The 14,859-nt window shown below is 40.7% G+C and overlaps 1 protein-coding gene and 1 long non-coding RNA gene across 2 annotated transcripts; one reads left to right on the top strand and one right to left on the bottom strand.

Annotated features, from left to right (window-relative positions):
• The first annotated feature begins 232 nt into the window (after positions 1 to 232).
• LOC141806099 (uncharacterized) lies at positions 233 to 2,138 on the top strand. Its single transcript, XR_012599763.1, has 4 exons — positions 233 to 809; positions 1,382 to 1,417; positions 1,807 to 1,836; positions 2,003 to 2,138. It is a non-coding gene; the product is annotated as an uncharacterized LOC141806099 (long non-coding RNA).
• A 2,735-nt stretch (positions 2,139 to 4,873) lies between these two features.
• On the bottom strand, positions 4,874 to 14,798 carry LOC141806942 (C-1-tetrahydrofolate synthase, cytoplasmic-like). Its single transcript, XM_074692674.1, has 28 exons — positions 14,519 to 14,798; positions 12,695 to 12,779; positions 12,408 to 12,467; positions 12,271 to 12,324; positions 12,052 to 12,188; positions 11,863 to 11,963; positions 11,631 to 11,767; positions 11,151 to 11,262; positions 10,939 to 11,066; positions 10,757 to 10,854; positions 10,415 to 10,588; positions 9,804 to 9,940; positions 9,643 to 9,689; positions 9,458 to 9,565; positions 9,287 to 9,361; positions 9,097 to 9,199; positions 8,492 to 8,568; positions 8,234 to 8,374; positions 8,081 to 8,149; positions 7,814 to 7,925; positions 7,482 to 7,621; positions 7,207 to 7,248; positions 6,993 to 7,093; positions 6,718 to 6,895; positions 6,471 to 6,578; positions 6,156 to 6,308; positions 5,320 to 5,431; positions 4,874 to 5,064 (listed from the first exon to the last, which is right to left on the bottom strand). The coding sequence occupies exons 1-27, from the start codon at positions 14,554 to 14,556 to the stop codon at positions 5,342 to 5,344; spliced, it is 2,805 nt and encodes a 934-aa protein (XP_074548775.1). The 5' UTR covers positions 14,557 to 14,798; the 3' UTR covers positions 4,874 to 5,064; positions 5,320 to 5,341.
• Positions 14,799 to 14,859: the final 61 nt, after the last annotated feature.

Raw genomic sequence — 14,859 nt, forward strand, 5'->3', positions numbered from 1 at the left:
GGTGTGTCCTCAAATTGTAACGAACATAATTACTCTGTCATGTCAAACCACAAACTGTATCTGAACTTTTCTTTTTGTAGGCATAGTCAATGAGTCAGACATTCAGTGAAGGTATTTTTACTGCAGTTAAAGCTCTCACTGCTTGTTACCGTGTATAAAAAAGCACGAGTGCACCAGTAGACGGATGACCTGGATCCTTCATTTACTCAGAATCAGAGTGAACCAAGTAAAAGTAAGCGCTCTGATTTGTTTTAAATCAAGATACTTCACCTTAAAAAGTCATGTGACACTCAAACTTTGAGTCCTTTTATGTCATACTGCTGTTGCTCAGCTACACAATGATCAAGTTATAAGCTTTTAGACACTCATGTCATATGAAGTGGTTATGTAATACAGGTCAAACATGTTTACACACATAAAACCTGTCTCTGAGTAGTTAAAGTGTGAACACACCTACAATAATTTGCAGTCTCAATTCAGTGAGTTACAATTAAGTTAAGTTAAAGGGCAAAGGCAGTAAGAAGAGACTGACTACTTGGCAGAGAAACTATGTGGCTCCGTCTTTGCTGGAGGTGTGTTCAAAAATCGACTTGTGTGAAATAAAAGAAGCAAAGAACTCACTGTATGTCTGGTTATGACCCATTATGCACCTAATTTTAAGATGCAAAACAAACCTTCGGGTAGCTTGAGACTTAACTCTTTTCATCAAAGCTCATGTAGTATTTTTTGTTTTATGTCATTATAGACATGTTTCTAAGATTAGACCATTTCTTTCCTTCTAGGAAGGAAGAAAAGTTGTTCCACTAGAGGTAAGCACATGATTCTTTTAAAGGTTACTGCTCAGTTTCAGAATTGATTTAAGAAACATTTTCTGCTTATTTTTACAGCTGTTTATGCTCAGGCACCATCTTATAAATGTAAACTTAAAGTATTAATGTATTTGATCAGCGTTACAGATCCTCTGGCAGGAACTTTCTTACCAGGCCCAAATCCTGTGCCCTAAAGTGATCAGGCCTTTGTTTCTCAGGCCCCTGGTTCCCTTACAGAGGATTTATGTAGAGGCCCCACTGTGGCTGCTCCCTTGTGATAAAGAGTCATTAACAATCATACTTCTGAGGTCATGAGGCAGGGCTGTCAATCACTGTCATGGAGAAAAACACTAACACCCGTTTCCTGGACACACCCAAATCTTTCCTGTCCTGCTACTATCAAACTGTCATATTTCATGAATGCATCTCACAGCCACCCTATAAATACAGTGTGAGCGCGTTCATCTCACATCCGACACTGAACTCTACGGCAGGTACGTTGTGGGTGTTAAGTCATTTGTTGGTAATGCCAAAAGTTATGATTTAGAGATTAATTTTCTCTTTTACTTTAGGGAGATTTGCTGCTGCATCATAACAGGTCAAAACGAGTAAGTCTTTACTTTTGTGTTTTTTTTCCACTGACCACATTCAGTTTTTCATTAGTGAGGGTGATTAAACACTGCTATCATGGATTTTAAGTTGTGCATTTTATTATCTGTGCAAACACAAAGGTCTTCGTGGACTCAGAAATTAAAAATTCATGTTGGTGTTTTCTTCTTTACTGCAGCCTTTTAACTGGAGCCTTGTTTTCATTCCTATCATAACTTACCATTTTGCTGTTGTTAATTTGCCCTTTTTGTCCTTTCATCACAGGTTGTGAAGGAGTGAGTGATTTCCTTACTTTACAATCTTTGATAATATGTTAAATTTCTCATACAGCATTAAACACAAACAGGATTAGAACATGGTAACTCATGAAGTGCGTCTTCTTTTGTAGATGGACTTAACGGATGCCATAAACCCCGAGGTAAGATTTCTTTCAGCTCCCCAAAATGTGCTTTATAATGTTGAATCTATCTGTTCTTGTGTGTTGGTTGTTTTTTTTTACTTTTCAACAATTGATTTACTTTTAAAGCTGATCAGCCCGTGGCTCTGTTCTGAGCCTGAGTCATGCTTTATGTGATCGTTCACAGGGGGAGGAGGTACAAGGGAGTGGAGAGGGACCTGAGCAAAAGGAAAAAAAGGAAAAAAAAAAAGATGATGAACGTGCTGATGCTCCTGAAGGTGATGCAAAATAGAAAACTTGATTTATTGTGGATATAAATAAATGTATAAAATAGGATGTCAATTGTTATTTTTTGCAGGATCAAAATACGAATGTGTCTTATAAAGATAAACCTGTAATTTGAACTTTTTATGTTGTTCCCTCACAGGAAATGAGGAGGTGAGAAATGTCTTCATCTGAAATACTTCAGATCTGTGAACACAGCATACAGACAAGTTGACCTTACTGTGCTGGTTTCATTTCTTTAAAAAAGGGTGATGGAAATGGCTCAGGAGATGACACTGGAAGTTCTGAATCTGACACGGAGTCAGATGAGGTAAGACATCTCATCTACTAAAGTTTGCTTAATACTGTGTTCATAACTTTGCAGTACTTGTGTGTTTTTTCTTCACATAATTTTCTTTTACAGTGTGGAGGAAGACGCAGTACAGTAGGAGTTTTAATTTTGTATTTTTTGGAGTTTAAACTGTCGCTCCATTTTTTCTTTTTAGTATGCTGACAGTTTCCTTCATGCTTTTTTTTTCAGGGGAAACGACGAAAGAAGAAAAAAGGAAAGAAAAATCACCCTGGTGGTGGTGACCGTGGTGGTGACCGTGGTGGCGACCGCAGTGGCGACCGCGGTGGCGACCGCGGTGGCGACCGTGGTGGCGACCGTGGTGGCGACCGTGGAGGTCGAGGTGGCCGAGGTGGCCGAGGTGGGCGAGGTGGTCGTTAAATAGTTCTGTAAAATGGAGAAATAATAAACATTCTCTCATTAACCAATATACAAAAAAGTCAGACTGGTTTGTTGTGTATTTGGACTTTTTGTCAGAATTTGATGCATTTCTGTAAGGTAGATGACCTTTTGTAAGGTCACAGCTTTTACAGGTCTGAAGTCTTTGAATGAGATGGTGACAAATGTGCAAGTAAACACTGCCTGATATAAATACATTCCAATGGGAAGATTCATATTGTTGAAATATAGCATAATAAAATTGTGCAGTACAACTTTTTTCTTCCACATTACTGCTATTTGTAAAACGTATGGTGACAGGCAGCAGGACTTTCAAGTTAAAACAAAAACATGTTGCTTTAGATATAATATGAAGTTCAATAAAACTGTATACCCAGTAAGCTCAAAATATGATGTGATGGTTTTGATTAAAAATTATTTTACAGCCAAATAAAACCACTCACAGGAGCTTCAATGGGATTATGAACTTTAACTGTTCTTTTTCTGGCTGCTTTAACTCTATTTGACACAATAATGAGAAATGATAGGACACTTATGTTTACATACCAAAGCTGGAGATCTTCTCTGCTTTAACCACTTTCACGTCACGAGCACACTGAGCCTGATGGTCGGTCAAACAAAGCAGGATATCACCCTGAGGAGAATAAGTTTAATAGTGTGTCCCAAATCGCATACTTCCATACTCAAATGCTCAAAGTTTTGAGTAAACTGCGTCAAAATGAAAAACAGTATGCATAGTATGCAAAAGATGAGTATGCAAAAGTACATGGATGATGTACTCAAATCTGCCTGGATTTTGAATACCTGTGGACACTCAGCGCACTCATTTCCTCCTCTGGCAGCAATGGCGGAAGAGAGCTGTGGCAGTTTGCTCAGCACGGTAAAAATACAAGTAAACAATACATACCAGGACATCTTCAGCCAGTAGGAGGAGGAGGAGATGTTGTTGGCGCCGATTACGGCGTTGCAGAAATGCGCTGGAAGCCGGTCACAATTAGACAGAGAAGAAGAAGAGGTCAACATCATGTCGTCATTTCCAGTAAGTACGGCGCTTGGCAGTATGCGATTTGAGACAGCACTACACCCTCAAAATTTGCGCACTAAGCCAGTGAGTATGTAGTTTGCTTAGTACACTTGATTTGAAAATTTTGAGTACACAGTATGGAAGTATGTGATTTGAGACACACTGTAAGTCTTTAACTTATTGTTGTAATCCTTGTTTGCTGATTATGAAGACAAAATAAAAATGGTAGTTAGTCCGTTAACTTATCCAGGGTGTACCTGGTTTTTACTTGATATGAGCTACCAAATACTCCAGCTCTCCACAACTAATAAGACTTCAGGGTAGGGTCTGCAGGAATTTCCTTACTTGTTAGTAAACACAAATTCAAAATGGGCTCCTCCTTCTTGGATCAGGGCCAGCTGCAGCACACACCCACTAGCTCCAGCCCTGACTAGATGAGCACACTCACTAGTTTGAAGAATAGAGTATCGAATTGGGATGGAATAATCTAATTCTTGGCTAAAATTGCTGATGTGCAATCAAAATGTCATTATGGGTAAAATGTATTTAAGCAGTTAAACATATGTTTCCATTGGAAAGTGCAGTCTTCTGAAAAATGAGAAAAGACCTATTTGGGAGCAGACTTACTATACACAATAGTGTAAACTCACAGTGGACTGAGTTCATCACCTACAGAGATGATACAGGTAATAAAGCAGTCCCACTCTCATGTGTGGCTTTTTGTACAGGACACTTTAATTGATCTTTTCTGGCAAAGGTGCACCATGACAGTCCAGTTTCACAGCAGCAGTGATCCTCTGGCAGAGTTCGGGATCAGGAAAGGCTAAAGAGAGGATCTGACAGAGGATAGGCAGTGTTGAAATACAGATATTGGTGATGGTAGCTGTTAATTTAGGCAGAGCAAGTTCAGCAGACTAATACAGACAGTGGTTACAAGAAATGTGTGACAGGCAATGTAAACAAAATGTTTTCAAAGGACACTTAAACCTTACAGGAACTCTTTTTTCATGAACTCATGGGGGTAAACTCTCCTCTGATTGATTCATTTATTTTGTTGACAAGAGCTCTGCGAGCATAGCAAATTAAATATTTACAGCTGTCCGTGTTTGTTTAAAAAAAAAACATGATCAGAGCCAGCAGACAAGCTCAAATGGCTTCCAGTTATTAGCCCATCAAGTTTTACTCAGGTCCAGTGAGAGCTGCTGGGCTGTCTCTGCAGAGCAGGAGGAAAAAAATAAAGATTACATTAAAAACGGCAACCTCCTATCTTTAGCTCTCCAATACAATTGGTGCACATCATTTGTGTTTACATTTTTCTCTGCTCTTTACCAGTTACAAGCAGGAGCAGTTAATAAACAGGACTGATGAATTGTTATTAAAGTTTTAGTTAGCATTCCCTCCATTACCCAGTACAGCCCCTTTGTCTAAATCTCAGGTATTTCTAATCCCTGTTTGCACCCTTCCTTACCGTCTTACAACAGAGTTCTGCTTCAGAAGAGCCCATTGACCTGTTCAGTCTCAGGGTCAAGGTCAATGTCGTAGAAACAAGGCCTGGTGGGCAGACCGGGGATTGTTGGCATCTAGAAGAACAGAGACAGACAGTGGTTATTGATGATGGGCTGTTAATTGAAACTTAAAAGGAGTTTTTTAAGTCAGTCATTTTGCCAAAATTTAGGGAAAACGTTGCACTTTTCTAGCCATACCAGTGCAAAAAAACCTTACTACTCACAGACTATGCTAGGTTTGCCATATATTTAAACTTCAGTACCCAACATGCAGTTTGTGCTCCATCCACTGTCCTATCTCTTTGAATGAAGGCATAAAAAGCCAGAAATGTTTTCATTTATAATTACTTGATACTCGGTTGGGCACGCTGCCTGTCAGACTGCTGACTTGTTTTGTAAGCCCAGGTTGCTTTAATAACAGCCTTCAGTTTGTCTGCGTTACTGGGTCCGGTGTGTCATCTTCCTCTTGGCAGTAGATTCAGGTCCAGCAAGCTTGCTGACTAATTAAGCACAGTAATATAAGCATTTAGCCAGCTTTTGGTACTTTTGGCAGTGTGTGAAGGTGGCAAATACTTCTGAAATAAACTTTTTCACAATACTACAATTCAATGAGTTGCACCTGTGCAGTCCCACACCTATCCTGCAGCATGCAACCTGGCATGACCCTTAGACATGCCCTGATGTTTTAATAGCATCTACTACTCTACAGTAGAAAGATGAATGTAGAAAGTCAGGTTGTGAACACTGTCATGGATGCTGAAAGAAAAGGTAATGTTTTGTCAACACAAAGAAAACGTACCGTGCCAACCAGTGGGAACAGAAAGCCAGCGCCGACGCTGGCTCGGATGTCTCGGATTGGCAGGATGAACCCTGTGGGCACGCCCTTCTTGTCAGCCTCATGAGAGAGTGACAGGTGTGTCTTTGCCATGCACATTGGCAGATTGCCGAAACCCTTGGGGAAGAAGCAAGGACAGAGAGAATTCGTTGGGTTTCTCACAAAGGGCTATTCAAGCATGTTTTAATGTGATGATTCTGCTACAGCAACAGCCAACAATCAGGCCTGACAAGACAGACAAAAGAGACAAATTAACGTGACCTGTGGAATGATGCCGACCTGTTTGGTGTAGAGCTCCACCTTGTGTTGAGCCTCTGGGAGAAGTTCAATGTCGTCAGCTCCGTAGATCTTCTGAGCAATGATACGAATCTTATCCGCAATAGGGAGCTAGAGAGGAGTCGGATCAAAACTTCATGTAAGACTTACTGCAGGAGTATCTTCTGTTTGTCACATTTGTGTTGCTGATGTTTTTACCCCCCATCATTTTAAAATTCCAAGACAAAAGCAGAAGAGTGTTGATCTTTACCTCCAAATCATAGAGGAACTTGAAGTTGCTGGGGGCCTCAGAGGCCCTCTGGACAGCCTGACCCAGGGCCACAGCACCAGCTCCACCCTCAGCCCAGTGGGAGCAGCGCACGGCATCAAAGGCTCCAGCAGCTTTGGCCATTTTACAGACCAAGTCCAGTTCAGCCTCAGTGTCTGTCCTGCAAGCCGGTCAGTAAATAAATTCAGTGTATCCATATTTTAGTTCATGCTGACCTTTGCATTCTCCATTCAACTACCCCATCACACACCACTCACTTAAAACTGTTCACAGCCACCACCACCGGCACTCCAAAGTGCTGAGCGTTCTCAATCTGTTTCTTCATGTTGCTGCAGCCCTTCTCCAGCAGCTCCAAGTTCTACATGCAGGTAAAAAACATGAATGCTTTATCATTAACTTAACAGAGGAGGAAGATGCAGCAAAATTCTCAGATCAAATGAAGGTTTTGTGTAAAAAGGGCAGATATATCACCTCTTCAACATATTCCTTAGGCAGTGGCATCCCAGCAGTGACCTAAAAAGATACAAATAATTCTGCTTCAGTCCAAAGTATTTGACAGTGAACAAGCAAAATGTGTGTGACGTCTGCTCAGCTAAAGGAGACATCTTGAAAACTTTCTTGCAGATATTATTTTATTAGATTAGAATAGAATAGACTTCATTAATCCTCAAAGGTAAATTCATAGTCACAGCAGCAGTTCAACAAAGTGAAAATTAGGATGCTGAGGGAAACTCAGGAAAACTCACAGTTGGTCCTCCTCCGTGCATCTTCAGTGCTCTGACTGTGGCCACCAGAACCACCACATGAGGTCTAAGGCCGGAGTAGCGACATTTGATATTGAAGAACTTCTCCATACCGATGTCAGCCCCGAATCCTGCCTCAGTCACTGTTTGGTAGAATTAACAAACAACAAACAAACATAAACTTAAAAAAAGAAGAGTAAAAGAATTATAACAGTGGGGAATACTGAGCAGATTCTAACCACAATATAGTTTAAATTTATGTCATCAATTTTATTACCAACACAGCTACTGTGGCTTAAATGCAGTACAGCATGTTACTGTAGAGCTCCACTCACCTACAAAGCCCTCAGGTCCAACCAGCTTCAGAGCTATTTTATCTGCCAGGATGGAGGAGTTTCCATGGGCGATGTTGGCAAAGGGGCCAGCATGGACAAACACAGGAGTTCCCTGCCAAGACAGACATCTCACATGTAACTTAAAATAAAACTTAAGTCAACAACTGATAAAATCATCAGGAAAGTTAACTTTCATAACAAATAAAAACAAGCTTCTTTCCAGGCAAAGGTGTTTTTTGTAGCGCACTTAGCATTTATTCCACTCACCTCCAAGGTCTGCATCAGGTTTGGCTTGATAGCATCTTTCATGAGCACAGCAAGAGCCCCACTCACACCCTGTAGAGAAAAATATCAAATTGTAGCACCATGGTTGTTTCACATGTATTGGCAGTGACATGAAGGACTTGTGAGACCACTGACCAGGTCCTCAGTGGTGATTGGCTCTCCACTGCGGCTAGTGGCCACAACCATCTTGGCCAAACGCTGTCTCATGTCCTCCAGGCTGCTGGTGAGGGCGAGCACTGCCATGATTTCACTCGCCACTGTGATGTCAAACTGGGCCTGAGTGAAAAAAGAGGTAAGATGAACTTTTGCATCAAATGCAACAACGTAAATCAGGTGAAGACAGAAATTATTTTTTACCAAAAAAATGTGTTCACTCATTATCTATCGCTTTACCTCTCTTGTGTATCCTTTTTCAGTTGGTGACTGGCCGATAGTAATCTTCCTCAGGAATCGATCATTAGTGTCAAGCACTGAAAGGACACGACAAGACAACATAAATTCTGTATCAACATAAAGCTCAGTCAAAACCAGACAAGCAGGATCGGTTCTGATTCCCTTATTTTTGGGGGGTCGGGAATCAGGGATCGGTGATCAGCCCATCTTTACATATGAAACTGATCTTATATACCTCCAGGAAGGTCTGACAGCCAGCCATTGTTGCTTTTTGCTCTGAGACCTCAAACTCAGGACACTTTATTGGTTGTTAAAGTTAAAACATAAAGATTTTATTGTTTCACAGGTATTTTTCAATGCTTTTCAATCAAAAAAGATTGGAACGATCAAGGTATATGCTGTCAGTGATGAAAAAATAAAAATCAGTATCGGCCCAAATTGGTACCACCAGGTCAGGCTTTTTAAAGATCTGTGCCTAGTGATCGGCCAGAAAACTGTGATTGGTGCACCCCTTGTCAAAACACTTACAGTCACTAAGATAAGCACTCCAGGTTTAAAGAGGCAGACAGCATAAGATGATTTAGAGACATTCAGGGTGTTCATACCTCTCTGCCAGGTGACAGAGCTTGGATCCATGTCCAGGCGAGCAAAGCGGGTGATCTCTTCTTCAGTCAGCGTGACGGGATCAGTCTTTTCTATTCCCAGTTTCTTGGTAAACAGAGAAAAAGTGATTGTTGGGGGAATTCTTTAGCCTGGACTCTGACTTTCCTGCAGTATACAGACACCAGCACTTACTTTCAGTCTGTTGATTTGAATAGGAGAGAACTTCCTCTGTCCTCCACTGAGCGGCACTAGGCGGTTATATAAAGCCTAGGGATACACACAAAGACTAGTGTAAACAGTACAATTGCAAAGTTTAAGGTAAATTAGTGTATTTTCAAAAACTAACAAAGATAAAGATCATACCTTGTCGGATTGTGTAGACTCGTGGAACATGCGAGCGTCGATGGCTGCAGCCACTAAGTTGTTGGCAGCAGTGATGGCATGAATGTCACCAGTGAGATGGAGGTTGAACTGAAAACATCTTAATGTTTATTAAATTTATCAAATCAAGAGAAGTTTTTTTTAACTTAAAAACAGAAGTGAAGTACCTCCTCCATTGGAATGACTTGAGAATATCCTCCTCCTGCAGCTCCACCTGCAGACAGGAAAGAAAACAACAGTTAAAACCATCAGTACGAGATTTAAAAAAGTGTATTTCAGCAGTGTGTAGCCAGTGCAGATTCTCCTTGTTTAATATGTTTAATCTCACCTTTAATGCCAAAGGTAGGTCCCTGAGAGGGCTGTCGGACACAAGCGAACACATTGAGCTTCATGTGGGCTCCAAGGGCTTGGACCAGGCCAATGGTTGTGGTGCTTTTTCCTTCTCCCAGAGGAGTGGGTGTGATGCTACAGACAAATAACTTATTATTAGCATCAGAGTAAGAATATCTGATAAACGGAGGGTACACATTTAAAAACAATCTCCTGAAACTTAAATCCCCTTCTATACAAAAAATCCATATGAAAACATAAAGTTTTAAACTTTGACTCTGACGAGACGAAACATGGAAAAAAACATTAGGAAATAAATATAAACAATACTAATAACAGTTTCATGTAATATGCTTGCCAGGAAAATTTTCTTGTGATTTATTATTTGTGATGTCTTGCTTATATAATATATACCTAAATAATATACTCTTAAATCACACACGTTGGTGTTCTGAGAGATTTTAAAGTGCTTGTGAGTTGCTTTAGCCATGGTTAACAGTTGTCAAGACAGAATGTATCACTAGAGAACAGACAAAATAAACAAAAATCATAAAAAGAGCCAGGGAAACACACAGTACAGTAGATAAGATAACAGTTTTGACAGCTTACCCTGTGACCACCACATATTTGCCGTCTGGTTGGGCCTGCAGCCGTTTGACAATGTTCAGCTGGACCTTGGCCTTTGTCTTGCCGTACAGCTCCACCTCATCACAGAGGAGCCCAACTTCTCTGGCTAGATGGTCGATGGGTTTGGGCACACAGGAGCGGGAGATCACAATATCGCTGTTGGGGTCAAAACGAGATAATACAATTCTTTACAACAGAGAACAGACGGATACATTAATGATTTGAAGTGAGTCCTGTTATGAGGAACATGCCTGTCCCATTGTGGATCACTGGATTGATGTTTCACAAATTAACAGAACACATGACAAACTGACAGAGACAAACCTTGGCACGGGCTTCTGAAGGTTGAGTTTGGTGTAAGAAATGTCCCACTTCCCTGGCTGGTGGCTCTCTAGGAAACGCTTTGCACTCAGCACTGTGTTCTGCACCCAAACATACACAACCAGAGTCAAACACACTCTTCAAAATCACTCCATTTAATCGGACTCTCGCTAGATGGACCTTACCGACATCAGCATGGCCACTGTCATGGGTCCAACACCACCAGGCACAGGTGTGATGAAGCCAGCCTGCTCTTTGGCTGAGGCATAGTGAACATCGCCCACAACTCGCTTCCCACTTGGTTTTGTATCGTCTGAAAGATGAAGAGAGAAACTTAAGAAGGCATCCAGCAGTATGTGGACTAAGAGGCTTGAACAGTTTTGGTGTGCAGTCTAACCTGGAATGTGGTTGATGCCACAGTCGATGACCACTGCCCCTTTTTTGATCCACTCTCCTTTCACCATCTCTGCTCTGCCAATGCCGACGACCAGGATGTCTGCCTTTCCCACCTAGAGAGGAAAACAACCATGAACAATTTTGGAAATGAGAAGAGTAGATGTATCCATGATGTGAGTCTGGATGAGCATTAGTTACTAAAGACATGAGAGAAAACCCCAAATCAGGTGAAATGTGATGTTTTTGATTACACCACAAGATGGCAGCAGAGATCTGTGATCCTCAGGGAGTCTGCCCTCAACAATTGTTATCAGAGTTTGACATAGCCCAGGTTAGCTCAAGCTAATGAACACTCAATCACATTTTCACTTAAATATATTATAAACTAGGACAATTCTGGAGCACAGAATGGTAAAGACAGAGATAATAAAAGAGTTAATGAGAAGAACTGCAGCATTAGAAAGTAGGATCATTGTCACACCTCTCCGGCAAGATCAGCTGTTTTAGAGTGGCAGGTGGTGACGGTGGCGTGGTTCCACAGCAAAAGGTCATGCATTGGTGCGCCCACAATTTTACTGCGACCAAGCACTACAGCTCTCTTCCCTGCCACAGAAACACCTAAAGAGAGACAGAAGACCAATCAGTCTATTTTTTCCTGCCTATCATTAACTTTTAACATACAGATCTCATAGCCTGTTTCTTGTAACATGTACCTGTCTGATTGATGAGTTCCATGCAGCCATTTGGTGTGCAGGGGATGAAGCAGTCGCCCAGGTCTCCACGAGACAGTTTCCCTGCATTTATGCTGGTGAGACTGTAAATAGACCAAATCACATTTCAGTTAGAAAGAAGAGGCAGAAAATGTCATGATCAGAGCAGAGCTGCTTTTTCTCCATGCATACCCGTCCACATCCTTCTCCGGAGCCACAGCGTTGGTGATCTTCTCTGTGTCAATCTTGTGGATTGAGTCTAACGGCAGCTGCACGATAAGCCCGTGCACTGACGAGTTCTCATTCACCTCAGTCATACTATGAAGAATCTACAGACAGAAACATGTTACACTCAGATGCTTTTAGTTTTTCAGTTGCAGTTTTCACCTCACGTTTTAAACTTCCTCTCACCTCCTCCTCTGTTGCAGTCTTGGGAAGTCTCAAATGTGTTGCATTTATTCCAATCTGTGGACACAGGAAAAAGATTAGACGACTGAGTGAATCAGTGGAGAGAGTTACAGTAAGGTGTACAAACTGCTCTCTTTTACCTCAGCTGCTGCCTTTAACTTCATGCTAATGTAAAGATTGGAATCATCACGGTCGCCAACCTGCAAAAACACACACGTCACATCAACAAAAAAAGCCTCCTTCACAGAAAAATGTGTAATTTACCCTCTGATTGGACAGGGACACACACGCAGCATAAATAAAGTAAACCCTGTATTGTCAAACGTTTCCAGAGGAAGCCATAAGAAAAGACTCGAAATATCAGCTTTAGAATTAAATGTGAAGCTATTTTGTACTTAAAACCTGACTGTACTAATTGAACACAAACCTGCAGAACCACAAGACCAGGGCTGAAGTTGGGATCCTGCAGCTTCATCTGTTCCACATCTTTCTTCAGGCGCTCTCTCACCTGACTGAGAACACAAGAAAATCAAATTATATCAGTCCCACATTTAGTGTGCTGCATTAATACAACAGAAGAATATACCTCCATGAATCACAAGGCTCAAATTATTACCTTTGGTGACAACAGCTAGAGATCACTTGACCACATACATGCCATTTGGGCATCTCGTGTTTTCGTAGGTAACCATTTTTCAATTCTCTTTCATAAATATGAATCATAACCAACATTAGTTCCTGCTTAATTTTTAACTGTTGAATAGTTAATTAATGGTACTTGTTGTTGGACGTGACTTAAAAAAAAAAAAAATTGACATGAAGTTGTATAACTTCAGCTCAAGCTCTTGAACCTGTCCAAACAAATCAGAAGTCGAAGTATTTCTAGTCATTCCAGTTAAACAATCAATCACACAGCTTGTCAGCGGTATTACTTTATCAACTGTGGTTAAAAAAGCTTTACAGATCTCCGAATATAACCATCATGTGATTAAATGGAGTGACAGCAATTTGAACTACATTTAAAGTATCTTTAGATTAGTTTCCCAAGTTTTCTCTTGACTTTTTTCTTGAATATAATTAATACGTATTCAGGACAACTATAACCCCATTCATAATATAACTAATATACTGAAACTTGATTAAAAAAGAATGACCCACTATTTCAAATATGTTATTCAGGTGTATTATTTTACATCTTTTATTCTGTGATTTTCTGCTCTCTGTTCCATCTGATCTTTGGACCAACACCTCTGAATAATAGGCTGTAAAGACCATATGATAAGCATTTAGAAAATAGATCTGATCTCATCTATTGACCTCTGTCCACACAGGTCACTTGCCCAGAACAGTCAATACTTGTGTCAGCCTTTTGAAAGCCTCAGAGATAATTAATGCAAATCCTCCCATTCAGGGTCCTGGAGAACTAGCAAAAGGCTGTATAGCCCATTTGTGTGACATAAATTAATTTCACTAATGAGTTCTGCAAGGACCAGCTAACAAGGTGCAGTCCTCATGTCTTGTGACAGGCACATGCATTTAATTGTCTTGTTCTGAAGGGAAAGTTTTATCTCAGTGCCAATCACATTCCCTCAAACTTGTAGTAACAATCTCTGATCTTCCTGAGTCCAAAGTTTAAAACACTTAAACCACTAAAACAAATTTGCAGATTTCCCTTGAGGTGTTTGGCTCTTCACCTCAGGTCACCGGACCGACGGGGCAAAGATCACATCAATACAGCAGGTTGTTACATAATCCTATAGCATGTACAGGGCTTTGTTCCAAGGTTTCAAAGACCTATCTTTAAGATTTACTATGGGACAATAAAATGTCACAAGTCAATGCAACTGATTTGTTAAAACTAACTAATCTAATTTTACATCACAATAAATAAAAAAAAAGTTTCATATCAACTTGTGCAAGAGTCCACTTTGATTTCTCACTCAATCCCACAACAGAAAAGGTTGTTGGCACACTTCATTCACGTGTAGGGCAAAATGTACAACCAAGGTTTAAAACAGATCAAATAAAATAGTTCAAAACACCCAACAGCTGCATGCAAATTAGAGCTGATATCAAGTTCTCAGGTTGTTTATTACTTAAACAGCGTCAACTTGTACCTTTGATTAAAAAATGAAGTTGCTAGTTAGCTGGAAAGTTAGCAAGTGAGTTTCACAAACGTGGTTTATTAAGTTGTTACGCTTTCTGGTGATACATGCATCCTAAAAAGTGCAAAGTGAAAAATGGTACTCACGCCGAAACCTCTTTCCCACTTATGATTTGAGCTGACATCTTTTGGTCCTGAAAGTCCGTTTCCTAAGGTGCTTGTGGTCTTGTGCACGCACACTGCCTGACAAGAAGAGGAGCACGCTGACCACTGCCAAAAACTTAAGTTTACTCAAACTACGTCTAAAGTTGACGGTGGTGACGCAGGCTTCATAAAAACGTTAATGACTACCGCCAAAAAGCTGGCGTAACACGTTTCTAGAATAGCATCATTTTGCTAATGTAGCCTTGCCAGGGCTGTACGACGCAAGAGAGAGGCGGGGCTATGAACAATCTGTCAACGCTGGCAGCCAATCATACCTCGAATAA

This window comes from Halichoeres trimaculatus, unplaced genomic scaffold (assembly GCF_033239565.1).
Source record: "Halichoeres trimaculatus isolate MK-OKI-2021-1 unplaced genomic scaffold, fHalTri1.1 fHalTri1_scaffold_17, whole genome shotgun sequence".
NCBI classification, from domain to species: domain Eukaryota; kingdom Metazoa; phylum Chordata; class Actinopteri; order Labriformes; family Labridae; genus Halichoeres; species Halichoeres trimaculatus.